The 20,483-nt window shown below is 42.2% G+C and overlaps 1 protein-coding gene across 1 annotated transcript in view; it reads left to right on the forward strand.

Moving 5' to 3' along the window:
• The window catches only part of ryr1b (ryanodine receptor 1b (skeletal)), a 145,438-nt gene that overhangs the window by 80,941 nt on the left and 44,014 nt on the right, over window positions 1-20,483 (forward strand). Inside the window, 28 exon segments of the mRNA XM_079673789.1 lie at window positions 122-216; window positions 312-447; window positions 954-1,137; window positions 2,136-2,247; window positions 2,349-2,469; window positions 4,788-4,957; window positions 6,521-6,741; window positions 6,989-7,079; window positions 7,321-7,461; window positions 7,577-7,740; window positions 8,082-8,160; window positions 9,833-9,922; window positions 11,332-11,472; window positions 12,228-12,305; window positions 12,389-12,464; window positions 12,543-12,666; window positions 12,901-13,016; window positions 13,117-13,184; window positions 14,078-14,199; window positions 14,419-14,468; window positions 16,382-16,442; window positions 16,538-16,664; window positions 17,919-18,027; window positions 18,466-18,547; window positions 18,787-18,851; window positions 18,854-18,919; window positions 19,008-19,328; window positions 19,378-19,399. Of these exon segments, the coding sequence (XP_079529915.1) occupies window positions 122-216; window positions 312-447; window positions 954-1,137; window positions 2,136-2,247; window positions 2,349-2,469; window positions 4,788-4,957; window positions 6,521-6,741; window positions 6,989-7,079; window positions 7,321-7,461; window positions 7,577-7,740; window positions 8,082-8,160; window positions 9,833-9,922; window positions 11,332-11,472; window positions 12,228-12,305; window positions 12,389-12,464; window positions 12,543-12,666; window positions 12,901-13,016; window positions 13,117-13,184; window positions 14,078-14,199; window positions 14,419-14,468; window positions 16,382-16,442; window positions 16,538-16,664; window positions 17,919-18,027; window positions 18,466-18,547; window positions 18,787-18,851; window positions 18,854-18,919; window positions 19,008-19,328; window positions 19,378-19,399 (3,232 nt within the window).

A 20,483-nucleotide genomic window follows, 5' to 3' on the forward strand; every position in this document is an offset into this window, starting at 1 on the left:
GCTGATTGGCCGTCGCAGAGGGACGTGCACTTGCTGGAGTTTAGTGTTTAATAGAGAATACAGAATGACAAAGTAAGGCAAAGAACACACAGAGAAAGACTTACCTTATTTACCTCTGCAGGCATGCGAGGATCCACCCCTCTGGACGTGGCTGCAGCTTCCTGCATCGACAACAACGAGCTGGCGCTGGCTCTTCAAGAGCAGGACCTGGAAATGGTTTGAGAAAACACAAACATGACAAAAGAAAACAACACATTGAAGTGTCCAGTTCTCTCATACTCTCTCCTGGTGTCCCCTCCTTGGTTCTGTAGGTCGTGACATACCTGGCGGGCTGCGGTCTGCAGATGTGTCCCATGCTCCTCTCTAAGGGTTACCCTGACATCGGCTGGAACCCCTGCGGAGGGGGGAGATACCTGGACTTCCTGCGCTTCGCTGTCTTTGTGAACGGTCAGCACCCTCTGCTCTAATGATTACTTTTATGTTTTGGGTTACGGTTACTTTCAGGTTTAAGCAGGACCCAAACGTATACGAAAAGGGAAGCAGGTATGAGGAACTTGAGGAAGTGTGCTTTATTTAACAGAAGCTGATAAACACAAAAAAAAACAGAGGGACAGGCAAGGGAACCACACGGGAAAACAGCCAAATAAAACCCAATGCAGGAACACGAGGAATAATCCTGGTAAAGAAACAGGAAACATGGACAGCAGAACAACCGGGGAAACATTGATCGAATCATTGAGCATAAACCCACAGAGTAAAACTGGGAAATGGATAAGCTGGAGAGGGCAGGCAAAACACAAGGGCAGGTCAGTACACACAGTTGGATAGAATCAGAGCAGGGCAGAGGCCTGGAAAAAAGGCAGGAAGTGTAGACAATGAAAGTGATCTCACAAAATAAAACAGGAAACACAAAAACCCAGATCCTAACAGCCACTAACGTTTGTTCCCCACAGGAGAGAGCGTGGAGGAGAACGCCAACGTGGTGGTGCGCCTGCTCATCCGTCGGCCCGAGTGCTTCGGCCCTGCCCTGAGAGGGGAGGGGGGGAACGGTCTGCTGGCTGCCATGGAGGAGGCCATCAAGATCTCAGAGGACCCGGCCAGGGACGGACCCACGGTGAAAAAGGACCGACGCTTCATGTGAGTGATGGCGGGATAGAGGGATGTTTACCTCTCAGTGTGTGATAACACAATACAAATACCAGGGTTCCACAATTCATTCAAATGTGAGTGAAATTGCAATATGGACTAGTGCTGAATTGAAACTGCGGTAAGCAGAATATTCCCTAAAGGCTAAATAAGTGTTCAAATACAATTTTGAGAGAAGTATTGTGGAGCTGTAGTGAGATCCCGGCCTAAAAAGCAGAGTCTTGCAGACTTTAAATATCACACCACATATTTTCAATGATAATGAGAATTATGATGCAAAAATTATAAATACCCCCAATATGGTGAATCATGACACAATTGCAATATCAGTCGAAATAATAGCAATTAGAAATGTTTTCTCAATCTTGCAGCCCTACATATAAAAGTTTGTTTTGTTTTCGAGGACGGAGCTACGGTTGCTGACAGCTGCAAGTGAGCTACAACGGTCAGACACACTTCCATTAGGAGAGACAAATGAGCTTTGCTTCAGAAACTATGCAAATATCAAATCACAAATGTGCCAAAACAGATGAAGAAACGTCTTCACCAACTTGACAACACATGCCCAGCGTTTATTCAAAGCACTATAAAAACAAAACGATGCAAGAAGCTCAAAAGACACTGGAAACCAGGGGACACTAGAAAGTGACGCACACAGCTCGGAACGGAGCGCTTGTTGCCGTTCGGGCATTATGAAGTTTTACTCATTGTGCCCAGAGCAAGAACAAAAAACATAGAAGAAGATTTGGGTTTTTTGGGATAAACTTTCAAAACATCTGACGTTGGCCCCAACCTTACATTTTCTTTTGAGTTGAGGCTAAACACCTTGTTACAACTACTTTTCCAGAGGTTGTTCAACAACATTTTATTATAATACTTCTGTACCCCTTTCAGCTTGTGTGTATGAAATGTGCTATATGAATAAACTGACCTAAATGTAAGCTTTGCTGATCAAAATGATGTGAAAACCTGTTTTTTTTTATTGGCAGGTTTGGTGGTGAGGAGCAGCACGAAGAGAACCGCGTCCACCTGGGGAACGCTATCATGTCCTTCTACTCCGCCCTCATCGATCTGCTGGGTCGCTGCGCCCCTGAGATGCATGTTAGTTTAGCGGCTTTGTCTCTGGGCACATTTGTTCTGTACAGTATGTGGTTGCTGCACTTTAGTCTCATACAGTGTGTGTGAAATCTTCTTTTCTACAGCTGATCCAAGCAGGAAAGGGTGAAGCTCTGAGGATCCGGGCCATCCTGAGGTCTCTGGTGCCCATAGAGGACCTGGTGGGGGTCATCAGCCTCTCTGTGCAGATTCCTGCTTACGGCAAAGGTGAGACACTCAAGTTGGAATTGTGGAGAACTATTTCTTGAATAGTATCAGCAATATATGAATGATTAGGTCAATGAATTGAAATGATTAGGTCAACAACATCTGTTTTCAGTTGTTTCAAATGAATAGAATAAATCAATTATTTATATAAAATAAATAAAGATAAACAGGGGAAATACCAATATCACAATTATAATTATCGTATAAATACAATTCAATTATATATGATTGAAATATGTATATCTAGAGCAGGGTTCGGCAACCCCTGGCACTGCCACCATTGGCACGCGGCACCGTAACCAGTGGAACACTAGGAATAATTGGAATAAGTGTGCAAAATATTTAAATTGTATTTTCGGATCCTGAACGAGACCGCCGCCAGAGCGCGTCTCCCCGTTACCTGCAGAAGGAAGCCATGCACGCAACGCAGCCCCGCTCTCTTTAAATCAAGGCGACTTTCTGCCGCTTTCCTCCGTGGTGCAGTGCTGATCGTTTCACCACGGAGGAAAGCACTTCACTAATTGCAGTACCCATAAGGAGCTGTACAAATGCCGCAGTTTTTGCGTGGCTGTGTCTTTAGTTGAAAGCCCAGTGGCGATCTGCTCCTCTCTCATCGAAATAATGTGCTACACAGGGGCGGACTGGCCATCTGTGTGTTCTGGAGAATCACAGAACGGACGGTCGTCATTATTAATATGCTGTTTAAACCAATTATTTGAATGTGTTTAAACGGCATCATGTAAGTTGCGCTGACAGATGAAAGAGGTCCACACACTGCTTCCCCGCAGTGAGGCTCCCCCCGCCCCCTGTAGACCGTTCACGATCGTCGGCACACTGATCACAATTTACATTTTTGATGGCACTTAATATCAAAAAGGTTGCCGACCCCTGATCTAGAGAATGCCCAATATGAAATATTATGAAACTTATTATGTATATGTTTATGTATTGTGCCTTACTGTTATGTTTATTTCCATATTTTTTTATTTGGTTAATTTGGTTAATTTCCCAATTTCGGATCAATAAAGTTAGGGTTAGGGTTAAAAAAAAAAAATTGTTATCAGCGTGCCGACGATCGAGAATTATCAACGGGGGGGGGTTTAGGAGCTTGACACTCCTGAACTATCAGCCGGAGGGCGGGGGAGCCTCGCTGCGGGGAAGCAGTGTGTGGACCTGTCAACGAAACTTACACATTTACCACATTTAAATAATTGGTTTAAACGGCATAATAATAAGGACAATCGTCCGTTCTGTGATTCTCCAGAACACACATGTTATGATATTAGGGTCATGCAGAGTGAGATGAGATCGCTGTCCCTTTAAGAGAGAGAGAGAGAGAGAGGTGTGTGTGTGTGTGTGTGTGTGTGTGTGTGTGTGTGTGTGTGTGTGTGTGTGTGTGTGTGTGTGTGTGTGTGTGTGTGTGTGTGTGTGTGTGTGTGTGTGTGTGTGTGTGTGTGTGTGTGTGTGTGTGTGTGTGTGTGTGTGTGTGTGTGTGTGTGTGTGTGTGTGTGTGTGTGTGTGTGTGTGTGTGTGGATGGCAGAGCGACAGTGAGGGAACGTGTGTATGTTTCTGGAAGTGAAACGAAGCAGCAGAAAAACAGAGGTCTGTGATGTATTTTATGAAACAGAAGAACAGCTAAATAAATGCAACGGCCTCCCAAGAAGAGCTCGCCTCTCTCCAGTCATTTAAGCTAAAGTGGGTTATTGAACCTGAAGCTTGTTGCTTCTGCCCTCCTCGACTACGGTCTGGGAGCCGACAGGAAAGTTCAACACACAGATGGCCAGTCCGCCCCTTTGTAGCATATTATTTCGATGAGCAGATCGCCACTGGGCTTTCAACTAAAGACACAGCCACGCAAAAACTGCGGCATTTGTACAGCTCCTTATGGGTATGCCTACTGCAATTTGTGAAGTGCTTTCCTCTGTGGTGAAACGATCAGCACTGCACCACGGAGGAAAGCGGCAGAAAGTCACCTGGAGTTAAAGAGAGCGGGGCTGCGTTGCGTGCATGGCTTCCTTCTGCAGGTAGACACACTCTGGCGGCGGTCTCGTTCAGGATCCGAAAATACAATTGAAATATTATTGCACACTTATTCCAATTATTCCTAGTGTGCCACTGGTTACGGTTCCGCGTGCCAATGCTGGCACGCGTCCCAGAGGTTGCCGACCCCTGTTCTACACCAACAGTAAACCTTTTTCGCGTCACCTTTGCATGTTACATATGTTTCATATCTGTATATTGGACAGAATCTTGTAAGCGTATAATGTTATATATATATATTTTGGCCTTATATGATTGATTTGTTTCCAAACCTCAGATACTCAGATCCTTGAGCCGAAGATGTCAGCCAGCTTCGTCCCGGACCACAAAGCCTCCATGGTGCTGTTCCTGGACAGAGTGTACGGGATCGACAACCAGGACTTCCTGCTGCACGTGCTGGAGGTCGGCTTCCTGCCCGACATGAGGGCTGCAGCCTCTCTGGACACGGTGAGCAGACACACACACGCACACACACACACACACACACACACACACACACACACACACACACACACACACACACACACACACACACACACACACACACACACACACACACACACACACACACACACACACACACACACACACACACACACACACACACACACACACACACGCACACGCCACAGGAGTCACTGCTTACTCATCTGTGAGCTGAGAGGGAGGAAGTACTCACCTCCTACTCAAATCAAGTAGAAATACTCTGGTCTTTAAATACTCCATTACAAGTAAAAGTCTTGAATTCAGGTATATGTACTGGGTATCAAAAAGTACTCAATATGCAGAACAGAATGTATTATCATATTATCCTGTTTGTATTACGGACACATATATATAATACATTTTGTATTGAAGTTTGTCAATGTGGAGCCAGTTTGATATACTTTAAAATACTGGGTCTATTAGTAGTGCAGAATTATATCATATGTCATGGGTTTCTACTTGTGAAACGTGACTATGAGTGGTAAATACATCTAGAGTTTAAAAAGGCCCTATTGTGCTTTTTGTGGTGTTCCCTTGGTTTTTGTCTGTCTCACACACACTCTCCTAAAGAGCATTACCTCTTAAATGAAGTGGGGTAGAAGTATAAATTACTATTAAATGGAAATGCTCAAGTAAAGTACAATAATCTCAAACATTTTACTTAACCCTTACATGCATAAGTGGGTCTTTTTTGACCCGGTGAGGTGGTTTTCTTAGAGTATCTTTGTAATAATTTTTTTAAATCATTTTATATTCCAGCTATTCCTCAAAAAACATGTTTTGGATATCATGCCATTCACATTTTTTATTTAAATGTTATACATTAATAAGAAATTGTAGTTTTTGTATTTCTACCCCAAGCTTCCATAAGTGGGTCAAAAAATGTCCTGAATGCATTTACTAAGGAATTTCGTTTTTTTCAAAATTATAAAATTATAAATAGTGACATATTAAATATAAAATATTTCTAGTGTGAACCAAAATATAATACTAAATATTATACAAGTGAGTTTTCTGAACCAAAATGACAAAAATGGCATAAGAACACATATTATTCTAATACGGGTCCTTTTTGACCCACTTATGGAAGAGTGTGGGTCCAGTCACTCTAAGGGCATCTAATCAGAATCAGAAATCCTTCATTTGTTCCACTTGGCGGGGATTTCAGTAGAACAGCAAAGCCACTATGCAGACGCAATGCAATAATAAAGAGTAGACTAACATTTAAATAAAAGTAAGAAAGGCAAACAAACATTAATACAATGAAAAAACTACAAATCCATGGTAAAAAGAAATACATTGCAGCATTGTAAAAGTAATTATAATTATAAAGGTATTGAAATAGCAGTCAGTAATAAACATTAAAACATTCATGTTGTCACAGTCTGAAGTAAAGTAGCAGCTCATAATACACAATATTAAAACGCAAAAATAGTGTATATTCAGTAAATGTGAATGAACTTATTTACTCTGTAAGTATTGCATTCATATAAATAAATGTCCTGTCTTACTCTGTGACTATAGCTGGCCTTCAGCACCACTGAGATGGCCTTGGCCCTGAACCGCTACCTCTGCTCGGCTGTCCTGCCTCTGCTCACCAAGTGTGCCCCGCTGTATGCTGGGACGGACCACCGTGCTATCATGATCGACTCCATGCTGCACACCATCTACCGGCTGTCCCGCGGCCGAGCCCTCACCAAGGCTCAGAGGGACGTCATCGAGGAGTGCCTCGTGTCGCTCTGCAAGTCAGTGCCAGGCCCAGGCTATCTGTGTAGAGAACATGCTTCTGCTAGTTAGACTGGAGGATTGTATCTGAAGGATTGTATTCACACAGTCTTTAACCCCAACCATGGCCGGGAGAGCAAATATGATTGTTACCATGAATCGACCATCATATTGTATCAAACGACCCCGAAAGGGAATAAAAGAATAACATCCCATGTGAAACATTGATAATAACATTCCTCATAAAGCCTTTTTATGACATCACAGGTACCTCCGGCCCTCCATGCTGCAGCACCTGCTCAGACGGCTGGTGTTTGATGTTCCCATCCTCAACGAATACGCCAAGATGCCTCTTAAGGTCTGTCTGCTATTTCATTGTATTGAATGTATAACATTGCATCACAAGTTAAAATTGCAATCGAACAGTAAAATAAATAATGCAACATGGACAATCTAACCAACCTGTGTTTAAACTATTACTATGTTACAGTGGTTATTGCAGTACAGTTGTTGTATACAGATATTACCAATAATTTGCTTTCTTGCAAATACCAATTATTAAAAAGTGTGCTCATTTGTGTTTCCATCTATGATTTCAGCTGTTGACCAATCACTACGAGCGCTGTTGGAGGTACTACTGCCTGCCTAACGGATGGGCTAACTTCGGGGTGACCTCAGAGGAGGAGCTGCATCTTACTCGTAAACTCTTCTGGGGAATCTTTGAGTCTTTGGCACACAAGGTGAGATGGACGCTCTGGTTGTCCACAGATTTTGGCATGTTGATATTCTGCAATCACACAGGTTTAAGCGTGCGTCATCATCAACGTGACTCCTCTGATGTCGTCCCGGCTCTAGAAATATGACGCAGAGCTCTTCAAGATCGCCATGCCGTGCCTCTGTGCCATAGCTGGAGCCATCCCTCCGGACTACGTGGACGCCACCTTCTCCTCCGCCACTGAGAAGAAGGCCTCTGTGGACGCTGAGGGAAACTTTGATCCAAAGCCAGTGGAGACCACCAAGTGAGCACAAAGACACAATATAAATATAGCAATAGCAAAACATCAATTTGAACTTGTAACTAAAAATTATGTTGTTTTGCCCTTTTTAGATTTAGATTTGATTTTTAGGAAATTATTTTGAGCTGTAAATGTAAGTTAGCAAAGCTTTAAAAAACAAACACTAAAAATATGAAGTAGTTAAGGAAAATAAAATGACAATGTCAAACACAGCAAATGGAGAAACCACATGTTCCAAATGATAAAGAATTCAAACTAAGGAAATGTCTCCTACAATAATAAAACTTTTGAAATGTACATTCAATAAATAACCTCACACTTAATATGAGTTCATTTCTTCACAGCACCATCATACCCGAGAGGCTGGACGCCTTCATCAACAAGTACGCAGAGCACACTCATGACAGATGGGCCTTTGAAAAGGTCAGTTTGGGAAGACAGGGTGTCCGCGGGGTCTTAAAAAGTATTAAAAGTTGATAAGTCAATTTAGCGAAAATTAAGGCTATTAAAAAGTATTAAACGGCGTTTTCCAAGGTATTAAGAAGTCCCACAGCAACGACAACATGAAACACCCTTTAATTTACTGAAACGACATGTCGGGAAACCCTCTCAAGGCGGCCCCATGCATAGCGCGCCGTAAAGTGCTGCTTCTTATTTTAAGTTTGATTGCCTTGCTCCGCTCTGTGTGGGGGGGGTCCCAAGGTGGGTAGACCGACATACGCAACGCTCTGGGGGTCCAACAGCTCCGTGTGTAAGCCCTATATGATAATTTTCTGATAACGATGAAATAGCCCGCCTCCCTCTCCCCACGTCTCCTGCTGCTGCTGGGCTGTCAGAAGAGGGGGAGGAAAAGAGAGGCAGGCACCGTTTATTGAATATTATTATACAGAGAACAGAGTCTTTATCAATTTGTTTTAAAGCTCAATAAATAACAAAGAAGACCTCTGATCGGCACTTTTCAAATTTTGTACGGAAGATTTAAACTTTAACGGACATGTTGACCGGTGGAATTTTTTTTTTAACGGAAACTCTGCCGCACGGTTCCCTCGTCCCTTGGAAGTGGCGGAGAGGTGGGTGTTTTTCATCTGCTGGTGGACTACCTGAGAGATACAGCAGGAGAACATGCCGTCCACCGCGGAGAATAAACAGAAGGGCAACCATGGCAACCATGCTCCGGGGTCTTCTTCGCTGCTTTTGGTGTATTTTGTGGTGGCAGCTGCGCCACTTACAGGCCTGACATATGTACTACAGCGTTTCCAGCATTTCCAGCGGTCTAGTGTGAACGGACACGTTAATGAATCGAATGCGTGTGTACGGAATACTTTTTTGCGTATGCGTTTTACCGTATGCGTCCTCGTGGGACCGGGGTCTAAGCCAAACTATATCCGGTCACAGAGATTTGCTATTTTAAAGTAAAGTCAACACATATCGACCCTAATATAGTCTATATTAAGAACAAGAAAAGTCTTAACATATATATCGTTTTTTGTAAACATATGACAAATGTGTGAGGGTGATGACGTTAGAGCATCGTCCTATGTGCCAGGGCTTAGCCCCGGACAGCTCCAGCTCAATTTAACCCCTGGGTATTTGTGAGGGAGCTCCTATATGGCATTACCCCGCTGAAGCCCACCAAAGTTTAATATATTTCATCGTTCAAAGTTTTGTCAATTGTTTTGTTTATTGGTCAAATACTGGTTTCTAATGGTTTCTGAGGAGTTTTACTGGAATGAAAGAGCACAGAGTACAGAAGCAACAAAGCAGCATACTGCATCAAACCTGACCTTCACAGAGAGGTTGAAGTTCATGTGGAGAGAAGGCTTCAGTAGTCTGTCTGCACTCTGTTTAGTTTTGCTATCTTACAATCAATATAGTCAATGTGAGGTAAAGTGTGTAACCGGTTAGAACTCAAAGTTGCGATGAGGTCTTAAAATGTATGGAAAGGGTCTTAAAAAAGGTCTTAAAAGGTATTAAATTTGACCTCAGGATTTCTGCATATACCCTTGAAGATCATCAGATACAAATGAAGTCCCTGTTTGTTTTGTAATGGTTAGTAATCTGTAATAATGATCTCAATGGTTATGTCGACCCTCAGATTCAGAACAACTGGACCTATGGAGAGGTGTTGGAGGAGAATTCTAAGACCCACCCGATGCTCCGACCTTACAAAACGTTCTCTGAAAAGGTAACGTATCCTTCAATCTTAATCCTAATAATGTGCTGTGGCGTCAGCGGCCATCAGTTAATGACTGTTTAATAATCAGACCTGCTGATTGACCTAACTAGCTATTGAGTCGATACAAGTTTACAGCCAGGCTCACATTCCTTCTGGATCGCCATATTACTCTACTAACTTAACTGCTGTTTTAAGGCAGAGAATGTACCTCTGCTGTTTAAGTATCTGTAATGAGGTGTGGCACTAGCTAAGTATATGTGGCAGTTTACCTTTAAGCAGGAGAGTACGGCACGGAGTTCTTTTCATTTCATTTCTACCTGTCCAAATGACTAGGATGGTTTCTTTTTGAGAAACGGCTCCCAGATTCTACAGGGTTGTATGCTTGTCCTGTTACAATGTGACAAGTATTTCTTCCAAACCGACTTCAAGGGGTTGTCTCTAGAGTCATTGGCTTATTTATTCAACTGTTACCTTTCAACTGCCTCTTCAGTTGTATTATATGTGTTTGAGAGTGAGCTTCCAGCTAATTTCCCCTTGGTAATCCTTTGTCTCTGGAGCATTTCCAAAAACCATGGGTGCGTCTCACTTCGGTTATTTTCAATTTCCTCGCTCCTCGGTCCTCGGTATCACCGGAAGTTGATTTGTCAGCGCCATCTTGAGTACCGTTCCAGTGGCCTTATTTGTGCCGGAGGATCGAGGAGTGATAACGGAGGAGTGATAATCGAGGAACTACCAGTCCATCCTCCGGTGAAATCCTCAGACACTCGCCCCGCCCCCTTACTGTGTATCGCTCACTGATTGGACGATGCAGCGCAAGCACTGATCTGGCTGCTGTCAGACGAACAGCTGTGCGGCGTCATCACAAACGGACGTCGCTTCACCTGACACTCCGGAGGAAAGGACGTCCCATTGCTCTTAAAACTCATTTCCCTGCTTCTCGTGGTTTCCTTGCGTCTCTCCATGCTTCCTTGGTGGGAGGGACTAGTCACAGGGAAACAACGCAAGTGAGGGGCGCAAGTATTCTATTTAACCGAAGTGAGATGCAGCTCATGTCTATTCAAAGAGAATTTTCAAAAAATGAGCCCTGAGCAGTATCGATGCTGAGTTGATATGTCTCAGGCAGGAGCAGATTCACACTCTGTTAAACCTGTACATAGTGTGTGTAGCCTTAATCTTCATGTTAGTTAAAGGTTTGGGGCTTTCAACATTATTTTGACAATTTCAGCACTGTACACAGGTACTAAACTTTGAATAAGTGAATACATACGTGTATCTATTAGCCTAAATGTTTTTTCTGATTAGATGAAACCAGTGTTGCAGAACATTTCATCTCTAATTCTAATGTGTTTGGGATCTTCTGACAATAACATATATTGTTTAAATGCTCCATTTTCAATTAAATCCTCTTTGTTTCTCAGGACAAGGAGATTTATCGTTGGCCCATCAAGGAATCCATGAAAGCCATGTTGGCCTGGGAGTGGACTCTAGATAAAGCCAGGGATGGGGAGGGGGAAGTGGAGAAGAAGGCCGTCACACGCAAGATCTCCCAAACTGCTCAGGTACAGGAGAGAGGGGCTTAATGATGGGTATTTGTGTTTGATGCTGTGTGTCCTTTTTGGCGTCTAGAAAAGGATGGTTATTACGAAAAAGAACAAGAAAACAATGAGATCTATTACTGTCTTATTTCTCTATAAGGATTCCCATTAGCACTAGCATTAGCACTGGCTATTCTTGGTGCGGTCAAACACACATGTATATGTCAAGGCACATTAACACAACAAACAAAACAACTGATGTTGACAAGATCAAGAATGGTAGTGAAACAAAAACAATCACCATAAATGACAATTCAAACCATTTCATACAAATTGATTATCGCACTTCTACTACAAATACAATAAGTAGTAATTCATGACAAAAATACAAAATAACTTATCTGATGAGACCTTATATTTATTTATCCTTTGCTTAGATAAATGTATTTTAAAGATTCAAAGAAAATAAAAAATGAAAAATAAATAATAATAGAAAAATAAAAGTGACTCAATATTTATTGTTTAAAGTTGTTTAAATCCAATGGAATCTAATATGATTATGTGAAACTTAGTTTTCACTCCAGGGCTATGAAAAGTTCAAGGAAATTAATAATCATACCTACTTGTACTAATACATTTTGATATCGGTATTTCTTAAACATTGTATGTACTGAAATGGAAGAAGTTCAAGCTTTTTTACGGGAACCCTCTGGTGTCCTCTAGTCATTAAACCTCCCATGGATAATAATCTGTCTGTATGGTGTGTTTTTTGTCTGCAGGCCACGTATGACCCCAGTCACGGCTACAACCCCCAGCCAATAGACATCGCAGGAATGGCTCTGTCCAGAGAGCTGCAGGTATGAATCTCTTCGTCACAGCACTGGTAGATCTCATATGAAAGGAGCCCCACCATTTTCATTTTCTCCCTCTCTCCGTCCAGTCTATGGCCGAGCAGCTGGCAGAGAACTATCACAACACCTGGGGCAGGAAGAAGAAGCTGGAGCTGCAGGCCAAAGGTAAGATGGCTGAGAAGTTCATTTGAAGCATTGGTTGCTAGTTTGTTGTGTGTTGAGTAACTAGATTATTGCTTTTAGGAAGTGGCACCCATCCTTTGCTCGTGCCTTATGACACCCTGACGGCTAAGGAGAAGGCCCGGGACAGGGAGAAGGCCCAGGACATGCTCAAGTTCCTGCAGCTCAACGGATACTCTGTGACAAGGTATGCAGGAAGTACTCAACATTTACATGAAGATATTTGGATTATTCCTGTTTCGCAGCAACACTTTGGCATGTGTGATTGACAGTGACAGGAAAATGATGTATTATGCATATTGTAAAGAAAGAAAAGTGAATCATGGACAGGATTGTTGGTGAATAACAGGAATGACCCAGTTGTATCTATGTTTCTCTGTCTCTCTATTTCATGTTTACTCCCTCTTCTCTCCACCCTCAGGGGACTGAAGGACATGGAACAGGACATTTCCTCCATCGAGAAGCGTTTTGCCTATGGCTTCCTCCAGAAACTCCTTAAATGGATGGACATCGCCCAGGAGTTCATCGCCCATCTTGGTAATTCAAAATCAATACTTGAATTGCGTAATGTTAACTCCATCATGCACCTTTTGACTAGGAACTGACTTTGCTTCATTCTTGTTTGTTTTTTGAACAGAGGCTGTGGTTAGCAGTGGTAGAGTGGAGAAGTCACCTCATGAACAAGAGATAAAATTCTTTGCCAAGGTGAGATGTTCAATGCTGCATTAAAGTAAGCTGTACAGAACCTCCACTTTCTAGGGATTGAACCCACTTAAAGGGGCCCTATGCTGCTTTTAGGGGTTTCCCTTTCCTTTAGTTTGTTTTAGAGGTTTTTGTGCATGTAAATGGTCTGCAAAGGCTAAAATCCCAAAGTTCCCTCCATAGTGTCATCACTATGTTACACTGGCGGTGATTGGTCAACTGCTTAGAGATGTCCTATCACAACAGAGTCAGCCAGCTAACCAATCAGATATGACTGTTTAAATGTCCCAGTAGGGGCACAACATTCAAAATATTATCCAACAAAACGTTGATTATCTAACGGGGTTCTTACGGTCATTGAAAACCTGGAAAAGTCATGGAAATTCAAAATGCTAATACCAGGCCCTGGAAAACAATATTTTCCCCAAAGTTTTGGAAAAGTCATGGAAATGTAACTAAAGTTGCAGCAAATATAATTTATGTTTTATCTAATTGCCGAAATAGTAATACTATAATGATAATACATACTGTATCGTATAGTAATGAAACGTGAAATGGCATTTAACTGTCAAGGTATCTTTTACATTACATGTTACTTGTTAGACCAATCTTGCTGGTGAGAGATTTTAGTTGCTTTAGCCTGTAGAAGCTAGTAAGCCTATTTGATTTGTTTTAGATGGGCACAACATGTTTCATATGCAGACCTTATTTTCCTGTTCCATGTTAAAATAAACAATTTTCAGCGGTACCGCTGAGACAGAGTAATTGTTTTGGTCATGGAAAATGAGGTAAAGGTCATGGAGAAGTCATTGAAAATCATTGGTGAAAAAGTGTATGATCTAAGTATTTTTTAGTATTGCTCCAATTTTGTATCCCTGGTTGTTGTTTTTGTATAGATCCTCTTGCCATTGGTGAATCAGTACTTCAAGAACCACTGCCTGTACTTCCTCTCCACTCCTGCAAAGTTGTTGGGCAGTGGAGGGCATTCCTCCAACAAGGAGAAGGAGATGATTGCAAGGTATTTTACTGAGCTTAAACGATTTCATTTATATTCAAAAGGTTGTGATTGGAACTCATCCCCATCTACCCTTCCATTTGTCTCCATCCCTCTCTTCTTATGTGCAATATCCAGTCAATTACCTTGATCTCCCTTTTGCTTTCTCAAACCTTCCCTGCCCTGTTTTGCTGTCCCCTCCTTTTCCCTTTTCCTCTTTTCTCCTTTCTCCCCCTACCTCAGTATCTTCTGTAAATTGGCTGCTTTGGTGAGACACCGAGTATCTCTCTTTGGTAAGGAATCTGCATGCTGGTGTTATGCCCTATCACCATCTCCGTTTCTGTCTTATTTATGTTGATCTCTGAAGACCTTTTTTTGCTCTGTCTTTCTTCAATGTTATATACTTATGACCACTGTTTCTACCCTCCCACACTCTCATTCTCTCTTGACTTCTCACTGGATCTCTTCGTTTAATGCTTCTCTGTCTTAAGCTCATCTTCTGCTTGGCTTTGATGTTTTCTTTAACCTGGTTCGGACGCACCATCTCTTTGTGGATTCACAACTGAAACTCTGTGTACACGTAAAGACAAAAACAGGCGTTCTTTATTGATTTGTAAACTTACACCGTTGTATGACTATCAATCATAATGGAGCTATAATGGTTGCACGTGCAATGGCCCCATTTTCACTCTTTTGTTTGCGTATTCATATTTGATTACATTACATTTCAATTAACTGGCGCTTTTTCTCCTAAGCGACTCACAATAATAATGTTCTTTTACCACTTATGAGACCTGTTAATGGGAGGAATAGGAAAGAAGTATTTGAACCAAATCTTACCAACAGCATCAGAACAGCTGTGGCTATTTATATCACCAATACAATAAATGTATTACATGTGTCTCAAACCGTAGTCATGTTGATTTATTATTCATCATTAAAGGCTTGGGTGCCTTAGATTAACGTTTTACACTGAGCCCTGTAGACTGAAACACTAGTTAAGGTTACATCATCTTATATTCCACCTCCACCATATCACTTGTAGCTATTTTTAGAAAGGTGTGTATGCCTGGTGTGAAGTACAAGTAAAGTGTGCACATTCTCCCACCCGTTCTCTTCTTTTATAAATACCAGTCTATGTGTGGGGAGATGCAGTATGCATGGTTTTATCAGCCTTGTTATAATAAAGCAGTATCTTCTGTATCCTCATTCTCATCTGCCTTTACCACCATGTGTCTCTAATAGTTTGTAACACATTATGTTGAACATTTGTCTCTGTAACTGGTCCTCTACAAGAGTCAAACTGCAAATTAAATCAAAGTATAGCAATGTACGGTTATATATGTTTAAAGGGGACATGCACATTTTCAGATTCAAACTTTCATTTGGGGTTTCTACCAAAATATGTTACAGTGATTTCATATTTAAATAATCACATTACTTTTCTCACACTGTCAGTCTAAATGTACCTTCTTTGACCTTTTATCTGTTTTACCACCTGTCTCTGTAAGCTACCACCCCGAAAACCCAGTCTGCTTTGATTGACTTGTATGTCAATTTGCAAAGTAGATCTCAAGTCCTTGTTTGAAGAAAGTGAGCAGGGTATTAAAGCAAATGTTCATAGTGGCCAACGGTGGTACTACAACAGCCTGTGACATCATTCGGGACAAATAAGACTGTTTCCTATTGACTTGCATTGGGAAAGAGACGTCTGTCAATCAGTGGATCGTTTAGTTTTTTTGTAAATTGGAATGAATGAGGCCCTGTCTCCAACGTTCTATCCAGTTCTCTTTATACATCCATGGTTGAAATACATAGAAAGGGAAGCCAAATCTCAAAGGCTTGTTGAATCCTATGTTTTTCTGAACTGGACAACCATCAAAAACACAGACTGGGTTGTCTTATTTTCACAGTTGTGGGTTGGTAGTCACTTCAGATACTGAAATGTATGTGCACAAACAAAACAAAGTGAGTTTTCATGATATATCCCCTTTAATTTTGGTCAGTTATGAAAAAAAAGTATCTGTTTTGAGTAAAAATTCATGATCTCAATGTAATTTGGAGCTTTATCAACACGCTCTAATGGCATGTGTGTCCTGTTTTCAGTTTGTAGGTTTAATGTCCTTTACAACAATTAAAACGTATAGAAAGCTGATTTGATAACTAGGACAGCTTTGACAACACTTCTTTATTGTGCTGTTTCCAGGCACAGACGCAGGTGCAGTTGTAAACTGTCTGCACATCCTCTCACGATCACTGGATGCCAGGTAACTCACGCTGTATTCATATCACACCCTCAGCACAACCCCAGGCATACGTACACATATCTTGTTTTTTTTACCTTTTTGTCCTTCTTTTCAAGGACCGTTATGAAATCTGGTCCTGAAATTGTTAAGGCCGTCCTAAGGCAGTTCTTTGAAAGTGCTGCGGATGACATTGAGAAGATGGTGGAGAATCTGAAACTGGGCAAGGTGTCCAGTCGGAACCAGGTCAGAGCAACACCACACTGAGTTGTTTTTACATTTCACCCGTCATTTAGTTGGAATGCTGATACAGCATTCCAACTAATGCTGATACAGCATTCCAACTACTTGTTCTTCTACGCACAAAATATTTTATTATTATTCCGCCGGGTTATTTTGTCCGTCTTCTTCTCCCGCGTTGAACATCGCATAAACTCCGTTCCAACATCAAAACGTTCAGCTCGATCGGGAATCGATTGCTTTCACTTTTCTCATTCATAACTTTCATAATTCCCGAGATATATCCCATAATTCATCACATTTTGAACATGGAAGTCAATGGAGAAACCTCATTCCAACCTTAAAATGTTACACATCTTTCTGACATTACTCGTGTTATACAACTTTTAAATCTGATTCATACGTGCGTGATGTCACCGCTATAGTGGAGGAAAGCTTGAAATTCTCCTTCATATCTTTTTTTTAAACCTGCCATAATTCCCAAACCTTACACTTCTTGGACATCATTTTTCATGAGAAACGTAGGAAAACATCTCGTAGCTTGAAAAATAAAAAATAAATTAAGCAAAACAATTAAACAAAATGCCTCTTGAGGGCATGAAGTGACAAAAACGTTCAACATGTCTCCATTAAACCCCATTGTAAGTTCAGCCTCATCTTTCCCCACCACAGTAGCCGCACACCTTTAGTTAATCTGCCAAAAAGGCCACATTATTAACCCCAAAGTACACAACAAGCATCCCTCACCATAAAACACGATGTCGCTTTAACTCCAATGGACACGGTCCGATCGTCCCCCAAACTTCGCTTGTATATCAACGGTCCATGCCTCAACAGCTCTGAGATTTCTTCAAATGCCTTTGCCATGGCAACACAATGCTCACCATGAAACACGGTTTTCTCATAACTCCAGTGAAAATGCTCCAAACGGCCCAAAACTTCACAGGCTTGGTAACGATGCAGCCATCAACGCACCTACGCGTATTAAGGGATGTCATCAAGATCTGTTGCCATGGCGACAGATCATTCGCCATCAAGTTAGTTCAAACTGAGTTCTTCTCTCATCACACATTCAAGCCCCCAGTGTTCATTTATCATTTCAATCTAAATGATCCACTTTCTTCTTACACATTACATTTCAGCATAGCAATTCAGCGTCAGCTTTTCAGCATAAAGCATTCCCCTAGCAATTTCTTCAGGAATTGCATTCTCTTGTTGTGAGCTAATGTCTGTATTTGTGTGTGTGTTCCTGTACTTTAGGTTAAGGGTGTGTCCCAGAACATCAACTACACCACCAACGCTCTGCTGCCAGTCCTCACCTCGCTGTTCGACCACATCGCCCAGTTCCAGTTCGGAGACGACGTCATGTGTGAGTGAAAGGCTTTTCTCTATTATAAAAATAGAGATGAAAATCAATGGTTCATCACTTCATTGACAGAAACTTAATAATAAAAATAATAATACATAATATTTATATAGCGCCTTTCACGAAACCCAAGGTCGCTTTACAAGTCGGGTAGGGGGGGGAGTAGGGAAAAGAGGCAGACAGGTTAGGGGGGGGGGGGGGAAGCAAGTAGCGGAAAAATAAACCTATCAAACTAACTATATAATGGGGAAAGCCTTGGTGAAAAGGTGCGTTTTGAGGGCTTTTTTGAAAGTGTCCAAGGTTGGGGCGCTGCGGATTTCGGGGGGGGAGAGAGTTCCAGAGGGTGGGGGATGCTACACTGAAAGCTCTGTCACCGAAAGTCCGCAACCTGGTGCGGGGGGTAGAGAGTTAATGCAATGCCTTTTTTCTCTGCATCCTCAGTGGACGACTTGCAAATATCCTGCTATCGTTTAATGTGCAGCATCTACTCTTTGGGCACGGTGAAGACTCCACATGTAGAGAAGTGAGTAAAGACCTCTGGATCTAAGGAAGTCTTCAACAATTTGCATTTAAATGGGATTTGTATCAAGTTAATTTAATTGATATAGCCTAAAGTATAACTCTTTCCCTTGATTAACATGAAATACTGCACAAACTCTAACACCAAATGTTAATGAGCTTTTATGGCTTGATTATGCATTGATTTATACTTGGTTTAATATAGACATTTCCTAAAGGGTTTTATATTTTTCTCTTGTGCAGACAGCGACCGGCTCTTGGCGAGTGTTTGGCTCACTTAGCAGCTGCCATGCCAGTGGCCTTCCTGGAGCATCCCTGAATGAGTACAACTTGTTCTCTGTTTACACCACCAAGACTCCCAGAGAGAGAACAGTGGGTTTTTCTCTTACAACAATTATAAGAATCAGTTCATAATCAAATGTTGCCACTTCATATTCCACCTGTCTTACACCCACCGTTCTCAGTTCTGGGTCTCCCGAGCCAAGTGGAGGAGCTGTGCCCGGACATCCCCGAGCTAGAGGTCCTGTTGAAGGAGATCCACGACCTGGCCGAGTCAGGGGCTCGCTACACAGAAATGCCCCATGTGATTGAGATCACCCTGCCCATGTTGTGTAACTACCTGCCCCGCTGGTGGGAGAGGGGCCCGGAGAATCTCCCCGAGCAGGAGGGCCAGGTCTGCACCTCCGTCACTTCGGAGCAGCTCAACCAGCTGCTGGGGAGCATCATGAAGATCGTCGTTAACAACCTGGGTATAGATGAGGCCTCCTGGATGAAGAGATTGGCAGGTCAGTCATCAGAAGTTTCACAATAAGTCACAAGGCTGTTGGTCTTTAGTCATAAGGCGCTTTCACACCAAGTACTTTGCCGTACTTAGTTCATCAGAACTAAAGAGTTCATCAGAACTAAAGAGTTCATCAGAACTAAAGGGCAGATCGCGTTCACACCGGAATAAGTCCCTGAGGGAGGATTAGGCAAATGAAGCCACTGACGTCACTTCTTCTTCTGCTTTGGGTTTACTGGCAGGCCGCAAACAACTTCACAGCGTATACTGCCACCCGAAGTCCCCGGCCAGAAGTCCCCGGAGTTGGGTAATGGCTTCCGAGTAAATCACCAGAAACGCCGACACCTCCTCATCTCCACCGCTCCCATGTTTTCTTTTATGTTGCCATAGTTAGTCTCTCTCCGTTTGTGCGCTGCGCTAATGCTAATGCTAATAATGCTAATGCGAGGAAAATAAAATGGCGGCTTCACAAAACTTTTTGGGAGTTTTACGGAGCGTGGTTTGCAATCCGCCCAGCCAATCAGTAATGGGAACCTTTTTCTCCCATGAAAGTACCTGCTCTCTAGCAGGGACTGAAAAGGGGGTGAAAAGGTTCTCATGAACTAAGTTCTAGTTTCGGATACGCATATTTTCGGAACTATATCGGAACTATACTGGAACTATACTGGGAAAAGTACTCCGGTGTGAAAGCATGTGGTGCAGGACTGAGTCCTAAAACCCATAAATGAGTTAGCATTTTACCACTTCCTGTCCCCTCACCTCGAGGTTAACTGTTTTGTATCGTGTTTTTGGTTAGATGCCTGAAAGAAGGTCTGTGTTTAGCACAAAATTGAGAGTATCACTTGTTGTTCTACGACAAAATACGTCAGTAAATACCCCACTGGTAAATGACTAAATGAGACCACTAAACTTCATCAGGACAAACATTAGCCAGACCCTCCAGAAAAACGCGATTCTGCGATCGCAGAATTGACCGCATAATCAGCAAAATGCGCAGATTTTTAAAAGGCTGCATATTTATCAAAAGGCTGCATAATCCCCGCATTTTTCCACACAAAGTTGAGAAAAAAAGTTAACTCGTCTTGACGTGACGTCATCAGCTCGTGCATCACAGAATGTAAATAACACTGTATAGAGTGAACGTGTGGGGCTCACACGA

The sequence above is a fragment of the Notothenia rossii genome (genome assembly GCF_949606895.1).
Source record: "Notothenia rossii genome assembly, chromosome: 4".
NCBI lineage: Eukaryota > Metazoa > Chordata > Actinopteri > Perciformes > Nototheniidae > Notothenia > Notothenia rossii.